At 45.9% G+C, this 26916-nt stretch overlaps 1 protein-coding gene across 4 annotated transcripts in view; it reads left to right on the forward strand.

Moving 5' to 3' along the window:
• St3gal3 (ST3 beta-galactoside alpha-2,3-sialyltransferase 3) overlaps window positions 1-26916 on the forward strand; it is a 201324-nt gene that overhangs the window by 92154 nt on the left and 82254 nt on the right. For all 4 annotated transcript variants that reach the window (XM_034503101.2, XM_034503097.2, XM_034503095.2 and 1 more), the window contains one exon: window positions 12916-12958. In XM_034503101.2, the coding sequence (XP_034358992.1) occupies window positions 12916-12958 (43 nt within the window). The remainder of the gene's footprint in view (window positions 1-12915; window positions 12959-26916) is intronic.

Here is a 26916-nt window from a genome sequence, read left to right on the forward strand (position 1 = left end):
GTAGCTGCATGTCAGTGGCCTTGCAGGGGAGTCACAGGCTCACTTGGTGTCATAAACAGGATTGATTTCAGGCCTGGTTTTCCCAGGACAGAGGGGAGGTGGGAGCCATGAGATCTTCCCTGCACTGGGAGTGGCTTCTGCCTATATTTTGAGAAGTCCCGCTCCCCATTGGTCCCTCCTAAAGTACCACATGAGAGCCTAGCCCTGCTGTGGGTGAGTCAGTCAGCCACAGGGGACTCTACCCTGTCAAGCCTCTTGCCTCCCCCATACCAGCATACACATATCTAGTTGGGTCTGGATTTTAGCTTGTGAATGTCTAAGTTACTTTCCTGGGTCAGTTAATTTAGTCTAGGTCAGTGGGATTCTCTGTGTTTGTTTTATAAAACCACTTTCCTATTTTAGTTTGTCGTTGATAAATTGATCCCATGTTGTGGTTTATTTCCCCGGCCTGAGGTGATGTGGGAGTCTTTTGCACTTTGGCCAGCCGCTCTCAGCAATCCCATTGACTCCCACGATTCACATGTGGTATGGCTGGATCTTTGGACATCGCCCTTGGGACAGGGAATGGAGAGAACAGGACATATTGCTCTCTTGCAGCTGTCCTAACACGGAGTCCTTGTGGACTGAGGAAGGGACAAGCAGCCTCAGAGTTGGGCCTGAGCTGGCTCAGCAGCTTCTCTGCCAGCTCAGTGGTTGGGACCTTAGGCATATCCTATCCCCTCTCATCCAGCCTCATCTGGAAACTGAGGACAAGTCCTGCCACCTGGGAGTGAGGATTGAGTTGACCTTGTCAGTGAACAGTAGCCCCCTCGGTGTGTTCTCTCCTGTGCACGTTTGACCGTGTGACTGCTGTTTGGACCTGTTGTCCTCTTTTTCCTCTATTCAAGCCTTGACACGGAGTGTTTATGTTTAATGTAGCTTTTATGGGAGGCTGTACAGTGTTGCTCCTTTGGAATTGAAATATCTATTTTGAGTAAGATAGTTCTTCAGTCCATTTGCTGAGGTGCCCTTTGCACTTGGGAATTCACCATCCCATCTGAGTGATGGGAGCCAGTGACCATGGGAAGGAAGATGGGTGGAACTGCTTCTCATGTGAGGAGTTTGTTTGCCTGGTGGACCATTTTGCCTATATTATGTTTGTCACTTAAAAGTTTGAAGATAGCCCTACATATATGGCACATGCCTTTAATCCCAGTACCCAGGAGTTGGACGCAGGTACATCTCTGTGAGTTCAAGTTCAGCTTGGTCTACATAGCCACTTCCAGGCCAGCCAGGACTACACAGTGAGATCTTGTCTAAAAAAAAAATTTTTTTTAATGTGAAGAATTGTGATTATCTGACAGAGCCAATGGCTTTATATTCCCATAAAATACTGAACGTTCTGTACCTCATTAATGTTCCTATAAACTGCTCTAGGTGGGAGAGATGGTTGGTGTCAGTGGGGGCCACTTACTCCCTACTGGGTTCATGTCAGCTGACGGGAGTGGTGCTGCCTCTGTAGAATGAGAAAAGGAAAGGCTAACACAAGGCAGACAGGGCTTGTCAGGCTCTGTATTAGTTACTCCTCGGGTGCTGTGATAAAACACCACAACCAAAGCAACTTTTAGAAGGAACGTTAAATTGGGCTTACGGTTCCAGAGGGTTAGAGTCCATGACGGTAGAGTGGAGCCGTGGCAGCTGGAACAGAGGCTGAGGACTCACATCTGGAACCACAGTCAGGAGACAGAAATGGATCTTGAAATGGTGCACGCCTGAAGAGCTCTCACTGCCACACCAGTGACACGCCCCCAACAGCTCCAACAATGGGGACTAAGTGTTCCAGTGCTGGAAACTGTGGGGTACATTCTCATTCAAACCCCTGTCAGTGCCATTGGCTGGAATTCCATCTGAGGCTTCCACAGATGAGTGTGAGGCTTGGCTATCAACCCCACTTCAGGAACTTCCATGCGGGTTTCCTGTTGCCTAGAATGGGATCTTGCAGTGTAACATAGCTGTTTCCATTTCAGAACATGGGTGGAGTGAGAACATCGCATTCCATTCCGAGGGGTGGGGAGTTGGGGGAATATGAATGGGACATTGAGAAAACTACTGCTACTACCATTATTGTTACAGAATTGAAGCTGTGCATTATCTTAGGGTGTAAAAGCTAATTACATGGGGGGAAGCGACTGGAGAGATGGTTTGGTGATTAAGAGGATATTTTTCTTACAGAAAACAAGAGTTCAGTTCCCAGCGCCCACATCAGGCAGCTCACAGCTGCTGCAACTCCAGCTCTGGGGGGTCTGATGGCCTCTGACCTCCTCATACATAGACGTATACTGTCATATAAATAAGTAATAATAAATAAGTATATACTTACTACTAATAATAAATAATAATAAGTAAATAAGGTGGGCTGTCACTTGTTCTCTTAAAGGCAGGTTAGACAGGCTGAGCTTCCAGCAGGAGAGCAAACCAAGGCCTGAGTGACCTTGAGGTGTATTATTAACTCAGCTCTGAGGTCCATCCAAAGTTCAGGTCTCTTAGAATGTAAGAGTGTTTTCATTAAAATGTGTCACCACCGTCAATCTTGTGCTTCTGGGACAAAGCAACAGTGCTCACCCGCACTTGTCACACTGGCTTATTCTTTATGAACAGACACGACTGAAATTTGTTTTCTTTTCTTTTGTGGGGGCTTGTATGTTGTATTTTGTTTTGAGACAGGGTCTTATCGTGTAACTCTAGCAGGCCTGGAACGTCTACATACATCAGGCTGGCTCTAACTTCCTGGCGGGCTTGCCTCCTCTTCCTAATGGGATTAAAAGCATACATGCACAGTCATGTCCAGAGAAATTTTACATTTTTTAAAAGGCAGAACCAATTATTCTTCCTTTTTTTTTAAAGAATTATTTTATGAGTACACTGTCTTCAGACACACCAGAAGATGGTGTCAGATCCATTACAGATGGTTGTGAGCCACCATGTGGTTGCTGGGAATTGAACTCAGGACCTCTGGAAGAGCAGCCAGTGCTCTTAACCACTGAGCCATCTCTCTAGCCCCTAGAACCAATTCTTGATGAAGCAGTTTGTTTGTTCGAAGTGTTGTAGATCAAAGCCAGGGCCTGTAGCATGTTAGGAAAGTCCTCTACTCTTAGCCCCTCTGCCCAGCAGTTCTGACTTCTATTAGATTTCCCCCTGGGATGCACATCTCCTTAGTATTCTCTAGGATGAAATGAGAGCGTGCCTGACACCCTTGCTACATACCGAGGAGAGAGGTTGTCTTAACAAAAAGACCCTTGTATGATTGTCACCAACCAGACTGTCCATCTCTCAGGAACACTGTTTTCACCTGAACAATGGACAGTTGTCAGGCTTTTGAAAGCTCAGAGTCTGGCAGACATTTCAGAAATGAGGGCAAGCACGTACATCAAGGTACAGCCAGTGTTTTGTTACCAGTGATCAGATGTGTGCATTCCCAGGAACATTAATATTTTTGAAAAGGTACTTTCACTGGTCATCCTCCCAGAACTTAACTTTAAATTAGACTCAGATTGGGGGCTGACCCCCGTTTGGTCCTCGTCCTCCGTCACTTTCAGAAATGCTTGCTGCACGCGTGGAAGGATGTGCTCTACTGGCTGGGTGTGGGACTCTCTGCCCTTCCGTTGGTTCACAGTTAATAATTGCTCCGTTCAAATCTTCTGAGCTCCCACTGGTTTTATGGTCTGATTTTTCAGTGGCTCATGTGTTTCCCTGTTTAATGACAGCAGACCTATTGTGTATGACATGTGATTCTGTAAACTCTGCTCAGTAAAGGGAAGCATTTCTTATTTGATGCATACACACAGTTTGCTCATGGCCTGCTTTTATGTCCAGTTTCTGAACCTTCCAGGAGTTTTACAGATTCTCTAGGGTCCCTCCCCCAAATACTTTCTGACTCTTACTGTGACCCAGAAGACATATTTAATCCCTGTGTAGGATCCCTGAAAGAGTTAACAGTTTACTTCAAAGGCTTCCAGCATCTGAAAAAGCACTTTGTATGTTCACAGCTCAGACCTGGTGCAGGTGCTGGAGAAGGACAGAGCTTTGTATCACCCAGGCACTTCCCACCTGGAACCAGGCACAGGACACGTGTGCTCCTTGGTTGGTAGATTGTATTACCTTGCATTTTCTGGTGTGGCTGAGGCAGGAGGCCTAGGCCACTGAGAGACTAAACATTTTTCCTTCCCTGTGCAGCTGCTGGCTTGCTGTGGGGTCTGGGAGGGGACTGCTTTCCATTGCTGCATTCGCTGTCTGTGGCTGTCAGTGGTTCTGAGCCTGGTAGACTCAGGAGTTCCAGGATCTCCTGACCTTAGGCAGGTTTGTGCACAGGGACCAGGACCTTCCTGTAGGCTACACCAGAGGCAAATTGTCTCCAGAGCATTGGCGTGTTGGAAGTAGCATTTCCTCTGTAGGCAGCATGAACATGCAGTTCCAAGAACTTGTTTGTATTTTAAAGTGTGAAGCTCGGGACGCTTGGATTCTTTGTGGAGGAGGTTGAAGCTCAGGCCTTTAGAAATGATGTACTGACAAGTCAGGGGTTCTCAGAGGGAACCCAAAGGCAAAAATCAGAAAATGGTAATGCACACGAAAGTAAACAGAGAAGTAGACAGTTATGTCTAAGCAGAGTCCTGGGAAACTCTCAGTGGATGGGGTCTGCAGTGTCACCAGCTGGGTGGGCTGAGAGTCAGAAATGGGCAGAGCAAGGCAGTCACTGTTGTGAAAGATGACTGACCCAGAGAGGCTGTGGGCTACACCTGCCACTCGGCCACCACTAACACTGGCCCCTTACCACAAGGAGAAAAGGATAGAGGATCCAGGTCCCCGGCTAGTCCCCTAGTCACACCATTTGTTCAACATATTTATGGACCCCCAACCTTACACCAGATCCTGTGTTTGGTGCTAGAGATATTGGGTGAGCTCTGCCTCAGGTGTGTCTATTTGTCTGTCTGTCTGTCCCATTCATGGAAGTTAGCGATGTTTAAGTATGAGCAGCAACAACTCCTTTGGGCTAATCTTTAAAGCTCAGCCTGAGTACCTATAGACTGATTAACTGAGTGAAATAGGGGAAAAGCAAGGTTTGGGGATTGCTCTTGGGTAAAGAATAGAGTCACTCACAGGGGTGAGGACCAGATACTGGATGTGTGCAAGGGTGACAAAGACAAGCCGCGTGAGGATTGATTCTTCAGCTGTTGTCTTTAATGACTGGTTGACATTGTAAGTAGGAATGGCTGGTCAACAGCCACTGTCCTTATGAGAGATTGCTTTAAGTGAAGAGGACAGTTGGATACAATAAATTGAGAGTGCTCAGGAGAAAAGCAAAGAAAGGAAAAAAACCACAAAATTTATAGAAAAACCAACTTTGTTTGCAGACCTTGAAGCAAGGATGCTAAACTCTGAAAGAGAGAAACCAATGAGCTTTGGTGTTTCTTCATCCCAGCTGCACACCTGGGCAGTTCCAGGCCTCGGTAAAGGGAAGGAGAGCCAGGCTCTTCTAAGGCGAGGGAGCAGTTGAGAAGTTGAGGAAGCAAGGCAGATTGCCCTAGAGGGAGAGGCCTGTGCAGAGAGCTTGAGGTGTGCAGCCAGTCCCCCTGGACTGCTCGGCTGATATGTGGACGTGGACATTACAGGAACCAGGAAAGAGCCATGGAAAGTGGTGTTCAGGACAGTAAGTACCTAGAGGTCACTCAGGTTGGGAATAGTGGAGAGAGTTCATAAAACAGTGTTTGATAACACACTCTGAAGAACAGCACCTCTGTAATGGGGCAGCATTAGTGACAGTACAAAATTAGCCCAGACTAAAGGCCACTCTGGCCTCCAATTCTAACATATCAAACTTACAAGCAAGCCATGTTGAAATGATTGAGCTCTTCCTAAGAATTCAGTTCTACTGCAAAGGACTCCCCATGTACCACATTTTAACAAAGTAAAAATTCACGTGGCTGGCTACCAACCAGATGCTGCCAGGTAATTCAGAGAAGCATGAAAAAGAAATCCCACAGGAGCAAGCGTGTGTGTGTGTGTGTGTGTGTGTGTGTGTGTGTGTGTGTTTGTGTGTAAGCCTGGAGATGATGTGAGTGTTAGCTTAGTAGACAAGGACATTATAACATATTCCATATGTTCAAGAAGGCAGAGAAAGCTTGGGAACATTAAGGAAAGGCATGGAAGATATAAAAGGAACTGGATATAAAAAGAATGATGTCTGAGATGAGAAAATATACTGGCTGGCTCATCGACCAGTCCAATGCAATAGGAAAAAAAGAGAGAGGGAGAGGGGAGTGAACTAGGAGATGTATCAATAGAAACTATCCAAAATGAAATGGAGTGAAAAATTACCAGGAAAACAATGGGCAGAGCACTGCTGAGGCGTGGGCTTCTGACAGCCTCGTCCGTAACTGAGGAAGAGAGGGTCACAGATCCAAGACCCTCCACAAGCTCCAAACCAAGAAAGGCTGTGGGACCACAGTGTGGCGTCCAGTCCCTTCTCTTCCTCCAGGCTGGTGGCCCAGAAAAGAGAGGCAGGGCCCCCTGGGGAGCCTCAGGCAAAGCAAGGCCTTTCAGGGCAGAGGGGGAAGGCCAGGTGGTGAGAGCAGCAAGCGCAGCAGCAGTGATTCGTGTAGGAGGTTGTCGGGGAAGATGAATGAGGAGAGAGAATAGGGCCTGTGGCCCACTGGTCCTCAGAGATTCAGCTACTGTGATTGCCAGACTGTTCTACCTTTTCAAGGGGCCTCTGCTCCAGCCACATGTTCCTTCTGGTAAACCCCCTCCTCACTGTGTGTCATGGGAACTTGGCAAGTCCACCAAGCCCTACTCCTCGGTGTTTGAGATGTGAACAGGTGAAGGGCTGCTGCAGGCCTGGCCCCCACACCCACCCCTCACCAGGGGTTCCAGAGCAGGAACAGAGGGGATGAACTGCAGTCCCATTTCCACGGTCATGTTACATACACTGCCTACCAATTGCTGGTGGCCATGTTGGAAAGTTGTGATGAAAACTTTGTGAGAAGAGTAAAGGAAGCCCAGGGGAGGCCCCGTGGCCTGCTGTACTTCTGGCAGTACCCGCGAGGCCTCTATAGCCGGTTCTTCCCACAGCCTGCGTGTGGGAACCTAAAGCTATCCTATTGGGTTGTGACTGTAGCTTGCCTAGCACGGGTGAGGCCCCCAGCCCTTTCTCTTCACTACCACAGAAAACCAAAACAACCACCAAATGACTGATCATGTAAACCTCCATTTTTTTCTGCCTGTGCAGCTGAGAATGCAGGCCACATCACATGAGAACCACAGAGAGATTCTTCATTTGGATTCCTTCTGTCCTCTTAATGTTCCGGGTGTACACGTCCATTGATGTTCTCGGTATTTCTGAAGTAACAAAAGCCCACGATCACTTTGACTGGCAAGTCTAGAATTAGAGCATCCAGTCTTATATAACTTTCAGTTCATTCAGAGCTGTCGTTCTAAAGCCAGGTGTGGTGGTGCATGCCTTTAATCCCAGCACTCTGGACATAGAAGGAGATCTCTGATATTGAAGCTATCCTGGTCTATAATAGCAAGCTCCAGGCCAGACAAAGCTACTTACTGAAATCCTGTCTCAAAAAAAGACAGACAAACAAGCAAACAAACAAACCCACCCAGAGTTGTAGTTACACCGCCTAACTTCATTAGGCCTTGACCTGTAAGAGCCCTGGCTCGGGGTAAGGAAGAGGAGGTCTGCTGTCTGACTTCTCCCTGCCCCTTCCCAGTCACTGGGTGCCCTTTTTGGCTTCCCTTGGATAGAACAGTAGTCTTCAACCTGTGAGTCACTACCCCTTTGGGGGAGTTCAAATGATCCTTTCACAGGGGTTGCCTAAGACCATCAAAAAGCACAGATATTTACATTACAATTCATAACAATAGCAAACTTACAGTTATGAAGCAGCAATGAAATAATTTTATGGTTGGGGGTCACCAAAACATGAGGATCTATATTAAAGGGTCAAAGAGTTAGGAAGGTGAGGACCACTGCTCTCGAGGAAGGAAAGTTAAATCTGGGAGAGTGTTGCACTCTCTGGGTCCTGCTTGTGTTTTGGGTTTTTTTGGGTTTTTTTTTGTTTGTTTGTTTGTTTGTTTTATTTTTTTTTTCTTTTTCTTTTTCTTTTGTGTTTTTTTGGGTTTTTTTTTTTTTGTGTGTGTGTGTGTGTTTTTTGTTTTTCAAGACAGGGTTTCTCTGTGTAGTCCTGGCTGTCCTGGAACTCACTCTGTAGACCAGGCTGGCCTCAAACTCAGAGATCCACCTGCCTCTGCCTCCCAAGTGCTGGGATTAAAGGCGTGTGCCACCACCACCTGGCTTTTCCTGCTTGTGTTTAAAGCTCACTCTTGGAGTGCTCCTGTAGGCATTCATTTGGGGTACAGCACCTCAGTCTTCATGTTCATCCCACATCTCCTGGGAATCTGGATGTCTGCTCTTGCTTTTGTCCACTGAGGACCTGTCTGTGAACCCTCTAGGCAGGGATTCTGAGGAGGCATCTGAAAGAGTACCCCACAAGCTCATTCACACATCTCTGAGAGTGCAGGTTAGCCCCCATGCAGCTTTCGTGCTGGGGCAGCCTATCTCTCAGTGACCCTAGACTTACCAGATAGGAAGTCCCTCTGCAGCCATACCTAGAGGGGCACTCGCTAAGTGTTCCTTGCCAGTCTGGAGTGAGAGACAACACAACACACCAGCCCTTCCAGAGACATGGGTTTCATAACAGTTTTCCTCAAAGGAGTCTCAGTCTCTCAGTCTCTCTCTCTCTCTCTCTCTCTCTCTCTCTCTCTCTCTCTCTCTCTCTCTCTCTCTCTCTCTCTCTCTCTTTGGTTTTTCGAGATAGGGTTTCTCTGTGTAGCCCTGGCTGTCCTGGAACTCACTCTGTAAACCAGGCTGGCCTTGAACTCAGAAATCCGCCTGCCTCTGCTTACCAAGTGTTGGGATTAAAGGCATGCACTACTACTGCCCGGCCTCTTTCTCTCTCTTTTTAAAAATTAATTTACCTTTATTTTATGTGTATTTGTGTTGTGCCTGCATGTATGTCTATGTGGAAATGTCAGATCTTGGAGTTACAGATAATTGTGAGCTACCATGTGGGTGCCAGGATTTGAACTGTAGTCTTCTGGAAGAGCTGTCAGTGTACTTAGCAACTGAGTTGTCTCTCCAGCCCCTCAAAGGAGTCTTTCAAACAGTCTTTCCACCTCTGACAGCTGGTTTTCCTGTGTAGAGATGGCGGTCAGCATTCTCTGTTTATGAAATTGATTATGTGAGGGGCTGGAGAGATGGCTGGTGGTTAGGAGAGTTTGCTGCTCTCGCAGAGGACCCGAGTTTGGTTCTCAGCACCCACATTGGGTGGCTCAAAACCACTGTAACTCTAGAGGATCTGATGCCCTCTGAACTTGACTGAAATTTTCTTTTTACATTAATTTCTTCCTACTTATGGTGGTTGCGACCAAGCGACCTCAGTAAGAACAGCCAATGAGTAGCTATCACGCATGTCCACATCCGCTGCCAGTGGGAATATCTACTCATCAGCTGTCAGTCTAAGGCGGTTTGCTGCAGCTACCCTGCTGGCAAATCCTGCTAGAGGCATGTTTTGGTTTCTGTACACAATCTATAGATTGTATTTCTTCTATCAACTACACATCTTTATAGAGTGATGAATTTTACTTTAAAAAAAAAAACAAACCTATATTCTCAGCTTTTAAATAATGATCAGAAGACGTGGTAACCTAACAGGGCTCAATTCCTAAGGACTTAGAGAATGTTCTGAAATTTATGTCTCTGACGATAGACTAGAAAGGCCCTGGAAGGCAGTCAGAATTAACTATCCCACCCCTTACACATATTCTTCAGAAATGCAGCTCTGGCTGGGGATGTAGCTCAGTAGCAGGATTCTTGTCCAGCATGTGCAAACCTTGAGTTTTATTCCTGCCACTGTGGTGGGCTAGAAATGCAGTATTCTTATTTGTTTATTATAGAGTCCCTTCCCTGCACCCCCGTGTGTGTGTGTGTGTGTGTGTGTGTGTGTGTGTGTGTGTGTGTGTGTGATAAGACAAAGCTCAAAGTGACATTGGAAAGTCACTGATTACTAATCATTGTAATTATGGTTACTATATAGTAAATATATATAAGGGGTAGGATGGGTGATTTTGACTGTTGTCTTGATGGATTTAGAATCACCATGATAGTCAAACTTCAGGCATGTCTGAGAGGGAGTTGTTAAATTAGTTAATTGGGTAGGAAGACACACCTTAGATTTGGGTGGCATGGTTCCATGGGTTGGAGTCCTGGACTGAGTAAGGAGGAGACAGCTACCTGAGTGGGAGCCTTCATTGCTCTCTGCTTCCTGACTAACACAGCCACACACACGTCAAGGCCTCACCACTGGGCTTCCCCACCATCATGGGCTGTAGCTTGAGCTGTGAACCAGAATAAACCTTTACTTCTTTAAGCTGCTTTTATCAGATATTTTCTCTTAACAAGAAAATACATGCTAATACAGGGGCGATGATGGTGTTTTAAAAGACATCACATTAGCGTCTCGCTTTCCTCACATTAAGAAGTGAGGAAAGCCAGGCAGTGGTGAGGGACACTTTTAATCCCAGCACCCAGGAGGCAAAGGCAGGCAGATCTCTGAGTCTGAGGCCAGCCTGATTTATAGAGTGAGTTCCAAAACAGGCAGGGCTACACAGAGAAAACCTGTCTCTAAAAATATCAAAAATCCAAACAAATAAAAACAGAAGGAAAGAAAGAAAGAAAAAAAGGAAAATCAGCTGAAAACTCAGGAAGGTACAGTAGGCTAACCAGCAAAGAGCTACAAACCCAGTCAAATGTGTTGTTAAATAAGCACGTACATACAGCAAGTGTGGAAAGAGTCTGAAGTAAACTTTAATTAAGAGACATGTCAAAGCCATCAAGATGATGGCTTACCAGTGAAGGCACTTGCTACACAGGCCAATAACCTCAGTTCCATCCCCAGAACCAAAATGAATGAATGAATAAAAGAAAGAAAGAAAGAAAGAAAGAAAGAAAGAAAGAAAGAAAGAAAGAAAGAAAGCAAGCCAGCCAGCCTGCCTGCCTGCCTTAAATCCCAGTACAGGCTGTCAGGAGGATCTGTGTGAGTTTGAGGCCAGCCTGGTCTACATAGTGAGTTCCAGTGCAGCCAGGGTTGCACAGAGAAAGCCTGTCTTGAAGGAAAAAAAAAAAAAAAAAAAAAAAAAAAAAAACCAACCAACCAGACAGACAAACAACAACAACAAGGAATTGAAGTCAGAGCCTTGGGCATACAGGGCAAGCCCTTTTAAAGTTTTATTTTTAGATTTGGACTTGCCAAAGTGCCCAGGCTGGCCTTGAACTTACAGTAACAACCCTCCTACCTCAGCCTTCTAAATTATCAGATTATAGCTGTGTGCCACTATGGCCAGCTTGGGTTTGTTTGTTTTTTTATTGAAACACTTGATAATTGTCGTGGAGTATTGACTCCAGAGGGCACTGCGTTCTGCCCGTCCCTCATCTCTGCTGTCTTGCTTGGCGTCTGACGTTGGGTTTAGAGCAAGATGAAGGCCCCCAATAACATCTGAAAGAGTCCACTAGAGAGAGGTACACTGTGTGATCTTAAGTCTGAGGGACAGCAGCATGAAGGGTGGCTGCCTCCAGGGTGGCCACTACACTGGGACAATCAATAAGTATTGGGAAAGTCTGTGATGTTTCTTTTTCCTAGAATGCCAGAATACAAGTATTGAAAGCAATGCTTTTTAGTTGTATTTTTAGTTTTTAGAATTGAGGCCTTTTTGTCTTTCTTGCTGGTTCTGTAAGTTCTTAACATATAAAGTCCTGACTTTGCCTGAATCAGAGAAAGACTAGGATTATCTGGGGAACCTTTGCTTTCCTGAGGGAATTCTCTTGGGAGGAAAGCCTTCTGTAGTGTTTTGTGTCCTAGTTGATATTTTCAGTGCTAAGATGCCTTCTCTCAGGTTGAGGATAAGTAAGCACATTTGCTGAGCAAGCATGAGGACCAGAGTTCAAATCCACCACCCACATAAAAAGCTTCATGTGCCCATGCAGACCCATAACCCCAACTCTGTGGGGGTAGAGACAGGAAGATTGCTGGCACTTGCTGAACAGTGGCCTAGTTTCAAGTTCAGTGAGAGATGCTGTCTCACAGGAATAAGCCAGGAGTGTTAGAGCAAGACACTAGATATCCTCTGGCCTCCACAGCCTGCACATTCCTCATATTCACATATACCACACACATGTGCGTGTACACACACACACACACACACACACCTTACTGACTTGTTCCTCCGGGCTTGCTCAGTTAGCTTTCTTTTATACAGTCTAGGCACACCTCTACAGATGTGGTACTGCCCGCAGTGACCTGGACCCTTCCATATCAATTAATAATTGAAAATACTTCATGAATCTGGCCACAGGCCATTTTGATCGAGTCAACCCCCAAATAACTCTGAAAGTTGTTTCAAGCTGGCAGCTGATACTGACTAGGAGACTGGCTCATTGAACAGATTCTGTGCTCAAAACTTCAAGGAACTTAAAATGGTTTCCAGTCTCTTTCCTCAGAGTCCAGTCTCTGACATATCACATTTCGGTTTCAACTGCCATGTTTATTTAGGAAAGCATTTCTGCATTAATATAAGTGGATGGCCTAGAAGATCTGAGAAATAGCTGCTTCCGAACCTGGCTCTTCAGGCAAAATAAATGTTCAATAGATGTTTTGTGACTTAAATCTATTAAGGCATATGTGTTTGCTTCTGTTCTTTGAAGCAAAGTATGTATTCTTTTCCAAGCAGTGCCTGACTCCATGGTGTAGTTCTGGGAATGCAACCCACAGAGGCAGCACTGGCGAGACTTCAGTGACGTTTTCTGCTTTTCCTTTCCAGAGTATGATAGGCTGGGATTCCTCCTGAAGCTGGACTCTAAACTGTAAGTAGAATGGGAAAATGCTGTAGCTCTGGGTAGACGTCTGTGAGAGCTGGGGTCTAGTTTGGAAAGGTCACCCCTCTTATCTGCTTAGTTTGGGGGGAATTCCTTGGAGCTTTTGTCCTCAGGTTGTAAGCAGAATCTTCAAGCATGTTACTGAACATGGGGGCCTGGGCAGGATGGGGTGGTGGGTATAAACTGAGGCTTAGGCTAGCACAGGTGGCCCATTACAGAAGACCATTGCAAGAGCTTGAGGGACTGGAGGATACTGGAACAATTTTTCCAACAGAGTGGGAGCAGTGGAGACTGTCAGAGATGCCCTCCCGCCAGGTGCTCCTGTGCTCAGGTCCCCAGCTTCTGCCCTTTGAGCTCCTGCCCCTCCTCCCACAGGCAGACCTGGTCCTCCGGGGTTTGTTACTTGGCGTTCAGCACTGCTTCTTCTTGCTAGGTCACTTGGAAAGCCCCAAGATTACTTCCTGTCTACACCAAATTGGCTCTTCCATGCTTCCTTTGAATTTCCATAGCCCCATTGCCTGCCAATTGTCTGGCTCTCCTATAATTAACTGTGTGATGATTATTAATTTATTAAGGGTGCAGGCTCAGAGCCAGACAAAACTTGGTTCAAATCCCAGATTGCCACTTACTGAACTTGTGATCTTGAGCAAGCTCCTTAGCTACTTTGAACCCATTTCATCTGTAAGATGAAGACTGTATACATACTTTGTAAGTTGTTATAAGGATTTAATTGAAGTGACTAATTCAGGAGCTTTTGAGTACCATATATCCAATTCTCTAGCATTCTTTTCTGGTCTCTCTGGTGCCTAAACAGCATAGGTATAGGTTTGTTAGGTTTCAACAAGCTCTGAAAGCTTGGATAGATGGCTGGGCGGGTGGGTAGATGGCTGAGTGGATGGTAGGAGTGGGTAGATGGGTGGAGAGATGAATACATAGATGGGTGAGTGGGTGGTTAGGTGGGTAGATGGGTGAATGGATAGATGGGCAAGTTGGTGCATGGGTGGGTAAATGGATAAACACAAACCCGTTTAACCATCACACCATGAGTTGGATCTCTGTCCATTCTGTTTGTTCATACGCTGTACAAGACCATTCATACAGTTGTCAGCAATCTCTGTGCTCCTATGTCCCTAAGTGAGACATATGGAAGATGAGAATTGCATTTCTCTTCTTTTCCTCCTCCTCCTCCTCTTCCTCTTCATCTTCCTCCTCTTCTTCTTTCTTCTTTCTTCTTCTTCTTCTTCTTCTTCTTCTTCTTCTTCTTCTTCTTCTTCTTCTTCTTCTTCTTCTTCTTTCTCTCTCTCTCTCCCTCTCTCTCTCTCTCTCTCTCTCTCTCTCTCTCTCTCTCTCTCTTTCTCTCTCTCCCCCCCACAACTGCTTCAGATTGTGATAGTCATACCTATGTTAAATCATCACACCAGGAGCTGTGAGGCTCGTCCTTGTCAAGCCTTGGAATTGTCTGCCAGCTGGCCACTTTTCCTGGAATCTAGAGTCTTGACTCTGGGACCTCAAGCTGTGGGTTCTGGCGTTGTGGCTCTCCCAGTTTTTATACATCATCGAGGCAGCTGCCAGGGAAGAGTGGTCTGGTGTCTTTACAAGGCAGGCAGAGAGATGTTAGGCCCCAAACATCTGGGGAATGAAGTTTGAGTGTGCTAAAGAGTTGTGTACTCCCTTCTTAGAAATGTCTCCATTTAGTGCTATGAACAGAAAAACAAAACACATCAAGTATAAGCCATAAGCAAGTGAAATGCCACCAGACCAGAAAAGAGACAGTAATTACCAAGTCAAATCGTATGGATGAACAAAGAAGATGTTACGGCGGACGTGCTAACCAGTGCTTAAGCTGTCTTCACAGTGAAAGAGGAGGATGCTCCTACCCTGCTGTCTTGACAGATGAGCGGTATGGAATAGATCACTGTGTAGCTTGCTGCTGCAAACCAGGCCAGTTCCGTGAATCATCTGAGGGGACTTGGACTTTGGCCAGGGAATTTATATGGCCATGCATTTAACTCATATTGTTCGGGGCAAGCTAGAACCTTCCTGCCTCTTGTTGCATAGGCTTTTCCAGTCCAGTGCCTTCTTCCAAGGGAAACACAGATGCATTCAGGGACAGATTTCTAAGTTAAGGATTCTGCTGTGTGGGGAATTCCTTGGCTATATTTCCACCTCTCTTTACAGAGTCTCTTCTGGATGTGTGCGATTCTGTTTCTGATGTATAGAAAGGATACGGTGTAGATCAGAACAGGGCCTGAGTTCTACCTCTGCCGCTTAGTTTATGTGGCCTTAAACAGCATGTTCAAGCTTTCTGAACCCCATTTTTTCCTCATGAAAAATGTAGATTATGCACTTACATTCATTGTAGTTTATGGTAAATAAAAGAAAACATTGTATAATCTACTGTAAGTGGACAAATGGAAGGATTTCTTTGAATTTATCTTAATTTGGGTTAATTTAGCTTTTTGAGAATAAAAATGTATATGTCCTGAAAAATATCAGCTGTTTTCTCTTTAAATACTGCTTGTACCCCATTCTCTAGTTTCCACATTCCCTACTCTTCAAAGTCTCCTTTAAATTTTAGAGCTTCCAATTGTAGCCTCTGGGTCTATTAACTTCTCCGTATTTGCCACTTTGTGGCCCTTCCCATGTTAAACTGTAACTGCAGAGGACTCCCTGTAAGAATCTACTAGAACTAACCCTGAGCCCCCAGGCCAGGATTAAAGGGAGCTTACCCCAGCTCTGAGTGGATTAGGCTAAAAAGTCAGCAGACAAAAGTACTTGCTGTCATTGCCAGAGTCTCCTTGCTCGGGTAAACTAGGAATTCCCAAGCCCATGTGTAAAACACCCCAGATTTGGCAAGTGCTGCCAAGCACCTGGCAGGAGCAAACCCAGACTCTCTCTAGAAAAGGATGTGAACTCCTGGCAAGGAACTGTTCAAGGAAACGAGCAGTTCACAGGAAAGCGTGATGCACAAGAGAACAACAAGCCATGGTTAGAGAGGCCGGAGAAAAGCAGCAGACGGGGAAGGAGAGCACTTTCAGAGAGAGACTTCTCATGTTGAAATGACTAGTTATAAGACAGTTCTACATCCTATATAAGACTGAATTCAGTACATAGAATTAAGAACTGTAAGAACCCTAGATTTTAAAATTGAAAAGAGCGGGCCAGCAAAATGGCTTACCCAGTAAGGGGCTTGTTGGTGAGCCTGCCAACCTGAATTCAATCCTGGAACCCACACGCCAGAAGGAAGGGGTTGGTTCCTCTGACCTCTCAAGTGCCCATATCTACACACAATAAGCAAATAAATAACAGTGTAACTAAAAAATTTTAAACTTAAAAAGAGGTTTTGGAATCAGGCATGGCCTATGCTCAAGTCTCTATCTCATTAGCTCTAATCTTGGGCTTTTATTTAATCACTAATCTCATGTTCCCATGAGAGTACAGACTCGTGAATGAGATCCAGCCATACCCTGTATGTTTATTGTGGTCTTTCTAAAAATAGAATTTATTTATTTTTTTTATTTTATGTGCATGAGTATTTTGCCTGCATGGATGCCTGTGTGTGAGTGTCGGATCTCTTGGAACTGGAGTTACAGTTACAGATAATTGTGAGCTCAAATGTGGGTGCTGGGAATTGAAACTGAGTTCTCTGGAAGAATAACCAGTGCTCTTAGCTCCAGCCCCTTTACTGGGGTCTTTTATCAGCTTACCATTGGGGAAGGCGGAGTTTCCAAACAAGATCTATATTCTCCTTGTTTCTTGTTCTATACCTGACTTCATTTTTCCATTTATTCTTTTAGCCAATACATCTTGACACCAACTATACGCTTTGGGCATGGGCTACAACGGAAAAGTCTAAGCCATATATATGTATGCATGTTCGCTTAGTGAACATGGGCGGGGGTGAACAGCAGCAGCAAGAGTAGTTGTGCTGGGTGTCAGAAGCAATGTGTGGTTTGCTTTTAAAATAAGGGTGGTACATAATCTGATGATTGGGACAGGTGGTGGAGTCTGAAGGAGGTGCCAGGCATCCCCAAATGTGTGGTGTGGAGACAAAAAGCCCCTCCTCAGAAGGCAATAGAAGTGGTGTCTGTAGAGAATACCTAGACTACTCTGAGCAGACAGTAAAAAGAACATTCACCAAGGAGGCTGCAGATACAGAGGCGTGAAGGCCTCATGGAATATAATGGAACCCTAGAGTAAGGAGCAAGGTGAGAAACACTAGGCAACAAGATTCAGAGCGAGTGAGTAGAAAATGAGACAAGTATCACAGATGTGTGTGTGTGGGGGGGTGAACAGGAGTAAGTAAGATTCGAGGCCAGCAAGGTGGTGAGTGCCCGAGAACTGCCCTCACCTGTCCCCAGGGCTGGCCATCCGAGCTGTAGTGCTCATAGCCACAGCCTACCTTCAGGGTTCAAGCCTGGCCCCTTAGGAGGCTGGAGGCTGTCTGCAGTGCTTGCTTCAAAGCCAAGAGTTGGAAGAGCTCAGAAACAATTGTCCCCATGACAGCTGGAGGGCAAGCATTCCTCTTTCATTCAGTGGAGATCTTGATAAGTTATCGTACAATAAACAAAATGTTGTGGGGGCTGCCAAAAGGGCTCGGGGTTGACAGCATCTGCTGCTCTTGTTGAGGTGCGGGCAATCAGTTCTTAGGATCATATATCCAGCGGCTCACGACAGGGCCTAACTCCAGCTTTATGGGATCCAGCGCCCTTCTCTGGCCTCCTTGGGCATTCACACGTAGCACACACATAAACAACACAAATAAAATCTTTTCTGAATGTTATAAATAAACTCTCAGTCCTATGACGTATGTCATAGTATGTATGTGCTGTGGAGGACACTGCATGGGTAAGTGGACAATGCCAGCAGACTCCCTGGGAAAGTGATGTTTCAGCAAAGACCCAAAGAGGGGATGGAGAGGCCCCATCCCATCCCGAGGCAGAGTGTCCCACACAGAGCCCTAAGGAAATCTCAGCCTCAGGAATATGATACTGTGAGTCAAGAAGGTGCCTGCCACTCATCCTGGGAGATGAGACATCTGGATGCCTTGAAGAACCAGGTCCCAATGCTGAGATGTGTGATTCCTGCACTCTCATGAGCCTTCTGGGGATAGATTGGCTTAGACACGAATTTTATTTCTTTTAACTGGGTTTGGGTAGGTGTTCCATGGAACCTGTCTGAGGTGGTGTGGTGTCTTATAATTACCAGGTGTAGGGACTTAAATGCTCAATTAATTTTGTGAAGAATTCTGTGCAAAGACAAAGGTATAAAGTCCCAAACCAGTGACTTTTAGCACAAAGAGCCTTATGAAAAGCAGGCCAGTTAAGGAAGGTATATAACCACCTCCAGTTCAGAGCGCTGCTGGAGGAAGCTGAGTGGGGAAGCATATACCTTTCTTCCCAGCTACTTGGGTGGCCAAGACAGGAAGACCACATGTTCAAGGCCAGCCAGAACTACATAGTTAGGTCTCAACAACAGCAACAAAAAAACATAGGAACAAGAGGAGAATGGGGGAGCCAGAGGTAAATTTACCGATTCTAAAACAGCCTTTCCAAGTTCTGCCATATGGCTTGCAAGGGGAAGCATTGTATGCCCAGTGCCATGCTGGATATTTTGTGTCAGCTCTTCTTCATAACAACCACTTAGATGACCTCATCTGGTGCACCTCATCTGTCTCATGGCCTTTCATGTCATCTATATGCTAATGACTCCCAGGTTTGGACCAAGCCCAGTCCTTTCTCCCACACTCGGAGTCATTGATCCAGGACCTACTTCCCTTGGCTGTGGCTCTGCTTCTCACAGTTCACATATCTAGAGCCAAGATCCATATTCATAGCCCCACCTCCCAGAATCTTGCTTATCTCAGAAAATAGCAGCTCCATCTTTCCAGCTGCCTGAGGGAAAAGCCAGAACATCATTGCTTTGACTCTGAAATAGAACCTGGCTGCCTTTCCCTTAAGTACAGCATCTAAGGTCCAGCCTGCCCCTGCCCCTGCCCCTGCCCCTGCCCCTGCCCCTGCCCCCGCCCCCGCCCCCGCCCCCGCCCCCACCCCTGCGACCATTACCCTGTTCAGATAGCCATACCCCAACCATGGCTGCTCCCCCATGTAACCATAAGGCTTTTCTATGCCTGCCCCAGCTCTGAAAAATGACATGGAGACTTACCGAATTTATTAAAAGCTTTGGGCAATCTAGCTGGGCAGATTCTCAGCCATTATAACCCAACAATCCTGGCCTGAACTATGTCCTGCCCCATCTTAGTCTTGTCCTGGCAGCTGCTCTTCATCCATATCCAGCTGGCAACTCCCGCCTCCAGTTCCCACCTGAGACCCTCTCTTTCAAGTCCCTGCCTTAACTGTCTAGCCCAGCGATTGGCCACTCAGCAAACCTGGCAGAGGCTGAGGAGCTCTCTGGAGTGCTCCCCGATGTGGATGCCCGGTACCTTTGCCTGTCCATTCACTGTCTGACCCCACCCACCAGGGGAGCACAGGGGCTTCTCCTTCTTCCTTTGCTGCTGTTTCCTAGCACCTGTTGCCTAGTGACTGCTCAGTAAACATTAGATGCATGAATGGACACGTTGGCAGATAACTATAAACTAGGTGGTATTCAAACACTTTTAACAAATGAGATGACAGGGGTGGAGAGAGCAAGCAGTTTAGTCGTGTTCAGAGAACAGCATCTGATCAAACCCGAGTCTGACCCTCCTCTACCCTTCTCCGGCCTCCTTACATCTTCACTTCTGTACTGTTTGTTTGTTTGTTTGTTTGTTTTTGTTTTTGTTTTTGTTTTTGTTTTTGTTTTTTGAGGCAAGGCCTCACTGTATATCTCTGGCTTCCTGGAATTCACAGAGATCCACTTGCCTCTGCCTCCTGAGTGCTGGAATTAAAGGCACAGGCCACCCTCCCATCCTCCCAACCCCCCAACCCTCCCTTCACTTCCTCTAAAAACAAAACAAACCAAGCTTTCTACTTGCTTTTAATATATACTTAGTTTCTCTTCTAGTTCTTTTCTGTTGCTGTGACAAAATACCGACAGAAGCAACTCAGGAAGGACAAGGTTTATTTCATCCCACACCAGGTCACCGTCCATCATTGGGGAAGCTAGGCAGGAACTCAGGAAGGAGCTGGCAAGGAGACCACGGAGGAACACTGCCTACTAGCTTGCTTCCTCTGGTTCCTGCTCGGGCAGCTTTTCTGAGTCAGGCTAGATCAGGTTCCCAGCCAAAGCTAACTAGCAGAGTTCCATTCTAAGTTTGTATTAAAGCAACTTTTATTCTCCTGATGAAATTGTCGTTGACAAGGCTTCATGGCCTCCATCTGCTTACCTAGGCCTAGTTCTGGAAGCTTCTAGTCTCTATACAATCGAATCTAGGCCTAGGATGTTTTCAGCCTCTGAGGCTTGCTGCTGAATAAGCTCACCCTTTCCTGTTCTTTCTGAGCTTTGGCTAACTGATCAACTCAGCTGCTCTGGCTCCAACTCCTCTCCATGCTGACTGATTCAATCTGGCTTCTCTCTTAGCTTCTGAATTGCTCTGCTTGGCCTCATACTAACTTTGGCAATCTGTTCTAATCTTCTGGCTCCTTCTTATTCTCTGGCTTGTTCTGTCTTCACATGTGTCTAGCTTGTTCTCTTTCTGCAACCTGTCTCTGTACACTGTCCAGGTAGAACTACCTCCTCTCTCTCTCTCTTCCTTTTCTTTTCTATAGTGTTCTTTTAAGTAGCCTCTTTTACCTGTCTTCATGAGAGTTAGCATATCCTATGCTCATATCCCTGCCACTCAATCAGACATCACTTTCAAACTTGGGTGCTGCCTTCTACAGACTAACTTTACCTTTACTGTTTGGGATTAAAGGTATGTGCTAAGGCGGAGCCACACCACAACTAGAAAGAGCTTTTTTTTTTTCAGTAAATAACACCATCTCAGGATTCACAATGTGATCAAATATCCTGCAACAAGTTTAGGGAACTGTAAACTTTATGAAGGCAGGAATGAACACTGACCTAGTCACAGGGGTGTCACAGTGCCTACTACAGTGTGTGTGGTATGCAGCAAACAGTGCAGCAAATGTTTCTCAAATCAGGGAGGGTGAGAGGAAAGTGGATTGCATTGCCAGCCTCTACACAGAAGTCTAGTAAGATCTGCCAGTTCTCTTTAGGACATACAGATTGGCTAAGGAGGAAGAGGAGGAGGAGGAAGAGGAGAAAAGGAGGAGGAAGAAGAGGAGAAAAGGAGGAGGAAGAAGAGGAGAAAAGGAGGAGGAAGAGGAAGGGAAGGGAAAGAAAGAAATAAAGAAAGGAAAGAAGGAAGGAAAAAAAGAAAGAAAGAAAATAAAAGAAAAGCAAGGCAGGCAGATGACTCCTAATCCTGATTTTTCTCTCTCCTGGAGGGTCTTTCACTTCATGACCTGCTGCCACAGTTACATTGACTTCAAGGGATGTAGCATCTCTGTAATACTTTAGAAATGGGGGGAGATGGTATGGTTTTCTTTTGGTTCTTCTAAGCAAAGGCAAACATGTGGAACTAAAAAACGAAAGAGGGCAGCAGAGAAATGGACCCCCAGGGGATACAAGAGACACAAAACTGTAAGCTGTCTTACAAAACACACAGCTCCTTTTAAATTATAAGTCTTAGAACTGACAGGTCATTGAACAGTTTGGTAAAGTCCAGCGGGGATCTGTGCGCAGGAGCGCCTTTGCTGACTTTTACCTACATGGTGATCAACACGCAGGCTAGCCATCACCTCAAACACTGACAAAACCATTCAGAACCTCTCCTCCAGTACTGTATGAGTATGTGGTAGAATGTTAGCTGTGATGGCCCTCTGTGTAATACAACACCTGAGCTCATTTTCCTGCTGGCCCCAATTGTGCACCTTCTATATGTGTCTTCTCATCCCGTCAACCCATCTTGATCACCCCGTGCTCCCCAGCCTCTGGTAAACCATTCTGCTCTCATTTTAGATGCCACATGTGAGTGACATCATGCAGAATTCTGTCTCAACTGCAACTTGTATGTGCAGGCCGCTCTTTGTTTATGCCAGAGCAGGACAGTTTCGGGATGTGGCTAGGCTCCCTGCTTCATAGCTGCAGCCTGTTTCACAGCCCACAGCCCAGAGACTGCCTCTCAAGACCCCATGAGCTCCCAGGGTCTCTCTTTGTACAGTGATTCTTGGTCGTAATTGAGTACTGGAACCACCCAGGGATCAAAAACAAGTTACAGATATCCACCCCAACCCTACCCCTAGATATTTGGAATTGTTTAAGAGTGTAGCCTAGGCAATGGGATTTTTAAACCTTCCCTGGTAAGTCTAACATGCTGTGAAATTGAAAACAACTGCTTAGGATTCTACTTTCTATCTGAGTAATGGAGCACTTCCCCAGGTGACTGTCACCAAGAGTAAGTGTCCTTGCGCATATGTATGTATTTATACAATGATTCCTGCCTGGGGTCTGACCACTCAAGACACTGCTTTACTTAACCAGGCTGGGAGACTCCTGTGTAAGCAGTGCCCTGGCTATTCTGTATTAATTTATTCCGTGCCAGGGTCAGAGCCTTGGAGGGATAGCTCCAGGCCTGTCACTGTAATCATGCCAGACTACAGACTAGTCTATGCGTAGGGCCAGGATAAAGGGCTTACATTCAAAATGTACAAAGAGCTCTTAAAACGCAACAGTAAGAAAACCATCAACCCATTTATAAAAGGGCAGAAGATCAGAAAAGATACAGATGAGGCCTGGAGAGATGACCCAGAAGTTAAGGGTGTGTGCTGCTCTCAGAGAGGAACCATGGTCTGTCCTTACAGACTTCACTTCATCAGCTCAGTAGTGCAGGTCTAGTGATAGCTCCCTAGCATCTGTCTCTCCCTCTCCCCCTCCCTCTCCGTCCCAGATTTTGTATATATTGTGTCCCTGCTGAGAATGCCCTTCTGCTCCCCCCATCCTTAGGAAAATTCCCTCATTTCCCCCACACCCTGTGCATGACTCTGCTTGTGCTAACCCTTGACAGTTTTTTGTTTTGTTTTTGTTTTTAATTTACCTTCTTGCCTCTGGGTTACAAGCTTCTTGAGGACAGGATCCAACATTGAAGTCTCAGTCTTGAGTAATGTACTTCTGAACCAATCCCTACAGAGCACCTTGGGTGTAGCAGAGATAAGCACCCCCATGGAGGGCCCCCTTCAAGCACAGGGGTCTTTAAGAGTCCTCATTTCATTTAAAGTTCTGTGTTCAATTACATAATACATATGTGTTGTTCTGATGTATTCTTCACCAAGTTTATTTATGTAAGTATGTGTTTGCTTGCATGTACATATGTGCACCATGTTCATGCCTGGTGCATGAAGAGGTCAGAAGAGGGTGTTAGATCCCCTGGTAATGGCGTTACAGATGGTTGTGAGCCTTCATGTGTAGGAATCAAATCTGAGTCCTCTAGATGAGCAGCCAGAACTATTAACTGCTGAGCCATCTCTCCAGTCCTCTCAAGTATATTTAATAAATATGCCCTCTCTGAGAAGCCTAGACCTAGTGGATTTAGAGACAATGCTATCTGGAACTGGATGATAAGGATTTACCTAATCCCGCATAGGAATATCAAACATGAATCTTTACTGTGACTTTCAGTAAAAGTCTGTTGAGACTTGGCCCCCCTGTGGTGCTCACACAGATGCTGGGGTGCCAGCAGATGACAGGCCTGCGCATGCAAATGTTGGCCTTATTCCTATCAAGCAGACGTTTGGAGCTGGCAAGCAGGTTAGAGAGAAACATTTGGGTAACAAAGGTGAAAGGAATAGTTATTTTCCTCCAAATTGGTGTATCTCTGATCATCCAGGTGGAGCTAAGGATAGGGAAGGCAGAATATTGACTATTACTAGAGCAGGTGTCATTACCGACAGGTAACTTCCCATCAGCCCACCGACGCTTATTTTAAGAGCCACAGAAACCACAAAGGAGACCTTGTTACTTGAAGTCTAGTCTTCCTTCCTTTAAGATTCAGTGGTACCCAAGCTTTTCACATTGCAACAGACACTGTCATCTACAAACATGCTGGACTGCATTTAGAGTTCCTCTGGTATGCACACAGCTTGGGGCCACAAGATGGTCAAACATGCTTAAGTCAGCATTCTTTCTACCAAAGAAACAGAGGGATTTGGTGAAATCAGGAGGCAGCTCGGGTTTTTACAGAGGACTGAGGTTCAGTTCCCATCACCAGCTGGTAGCTCACAGCCATCAGTAACTCCAGTTCTGGGGATTCAACACCCTCTTCTAACTAACCTCTGTGGGGATCAGACACACACATGTACAGACATGAACATACACATAAAATCAATTTTATTATTATTTTAATGAAAACAGCAGGGCTGTCTTGGTAGTTCAGCAGGTAAAGGCCCTGTAACTAAGCCTCACACCCTGAGTTCAATCCCAAGGACTGATGTGGTAGAAAACCTACAGGTTTTCCTTTGACCTCCATACACAAATTCCCGACACACACACATACACACACACAACACTTACCTTGGAGTAGGGCTGCTGTAGGTGCATTCAAAGCCCCGGTGCTTGAACAAACCAATTGCTGGAGCCATGTGAGATGTTTGTTTGTTTGTTTGCCAGTATCTCTAGATGGATGTGGAGATGCTTAATGTTGTTTACTGTCTAGTAAACAAATTCTTCTCTGTGTTCAGGTCCAGAAACTAGCCCTTCCTGGTCTTTGTTGTCCAGTACATTATTCATGAAAAGTCACCTACCCTGTAGCAGGAAATAGTAGGCTGCACAGAGATTCTTTTCAGAGCCTGTTTTACAGACTCAGTATAGGACCGGTCGCTTCAGTGGGTGACGTCACTGCTCAGTGTTATCCTTCCTGCAGTGACTCTCACAGGTGTGACTGCTTTCCTAATGGTGACTACAAATGCCACTGTCATCCAGAGCACACAGGGAAAATATGAGTAGAAATGGACTTTCTGGTTGTGCTAAGTTCATCATTTGAAAATTTGAATGTGAACGAAGAGCAGCAGATCTCCCAATCTTGCATCCTCCTGAACTCTTGCAACCCTACCCGCCTGGGCACAAGGCTGTGCTGCCTTAGCGGCTTACACAAAGCTATTAGATCATAGATCCGTTGCTGGGCACTTGGCCCACGCTCAATGTGTTAATTCCCTTGCTCTTTTCACTACCACCCAGAAAGAGGGTGTGTTTATATTTTTAAAGAACTGAAGTGTGGAAACAAGGCTGGAGCCGTCACAGCAGGCCCTGGTGGGGCTTCTGTGAGGACTGTTGTGTAGCAGAGGCTAACACACAGAGAAGGCTACTGAACGTCCTCCCAGCACAGATGGAGACAATAGCTAAGCCCCCAGATGAGGTTAAACTACCGTAATGTCAGCTTCAAAACCCTGATTAAACATGATCACCCACAAAAGCTGTAGGAAAAGTCCATGCCTGTGCTGGAGACTACAGAGAGCAAATAGCTACAGCCAGTGTGGAGGGGGTTGACACTGCCACTTGTAGCTACAGGAAGAAACTGAGGACAACCCAAGGACAGCCAGCCCAAGCACTCCTTTACTCCCTGCAGAGAGCCTTGTTACTATAGTAACAAGGTTAGAAGAACAGGAGTCAGAAGGGACAGCAACTGTGCTACAGCTCTGTCTTAGAGCCATAGAGCCAGCACCAGAGCCTGCTGGCTGAGAGAGGGAGGGAGGGAGGGAGGGACTCAGACAGACAGACAGACAGACTGACTGACTGACTGACTACCCTTAAGGAGAAAAGGTTCGCCTTGGCGCCTAAGTGGAGCTGTCATGGCATTAAGTTATTTTCTTACATGAAGGCTGTTTTGGGGGAACAATTCAAATGGCAATGTTTAATAATCAAATAAGGTGACTAAAACTAAGCAAAGCTACTTCTACCATTTCCTGGTTGGTTGCATGGTTGTCCCAGAAACAGCTCTAGTAATTGGAGAAGTGGATCTCTAGGAAGGGAAGAGGACCGACCGGAGGCAGCATCCCCCCACTGGGTGGTTGGCTCTGACTGAATGGTCAATTGGTGGGTTAGGCGTCTCTCATAACTAGTGCCTAGTCCTCTCTGAGATGCTTCTAGAAATTGATTTGTTGATTACAGAATGTCCACCACTGATCTGTAGAGTCCTTGAGATTAACCCTCAAGCTTTTTGCCCCAGCCACCACCCCCTCTCCCTCACATTTGCATTAATTAGCATTGCAAATCAAACTGACTAATTGAGTTTTGGTTACCGTCTTGTGGTACTTTGGCACTCTGTGCCAGATGTTCTGGGTTAAACAACAGGATGTCTCTCTTACTTTCTATTAACATGTTGATTGTACAAAATAATGTGTTCCATTGCGGCATTTTCCCACATGCATATAATTTTATTTTATTATTCTAGCCCCTATTCATCTCTACTGTCCTTGCCTCTTCTAGACACGTTCCTCTTCCCAAATTAGACAGGAAGCTGTTTCAGTAAACACCTGCTCATGTCCCTAATCCCTGCATCACTTGCACTTACATGCACGTGTGTGTATGTGTGTGTGCACACGCGCACACACATACACACACACACACACCTAACACTCCTCCAAATCACACAGCTTGCTGAGCTATGCAGCCAGAATAAAAACCCAGACAGCAACTTTATTGCTTGTTGAGTGAGTGAATGAGAACAGGAAGTAAAGGAGCAGACAGAAGGAGCAAGCCAGGAAGAAAGTGTGCTATAAGGCACTTGGGAAGCACAGACAGGAGGAATTGGTTCTGTCTCCCAAGGATGCAGAGCTTGGACTCACTCAAGCCACTGGCTAGATGAGTGTATGAATGCACTAAAATACTTCTTATCTTCAAAACAACAATAAAAACACATCACCACCTTTACCCTGTTCTCCCAACAGCTATTTCCGTCTCCCTTTAGAGCAAACTCCTCACTATAGTCTGTTCTGACTAGTTCCTCCCTTGTT

The sequence above is a fragment of the Arvicanthis niloticus genome, chromosome 5, assembly GCF_011762505.2.
Source record: "Arvicanthis niloticus isolate mArvNil1 chromosome 5, mArvNil1.pat.X, whole genome shotgun sequence".
Classification (NCBI taxonomy): Eukaryota; Metazoa; Chordata; class Mammalia; order Rodentia; family Muridae; genus Arvicanthis; species Arvicanthis niloticus.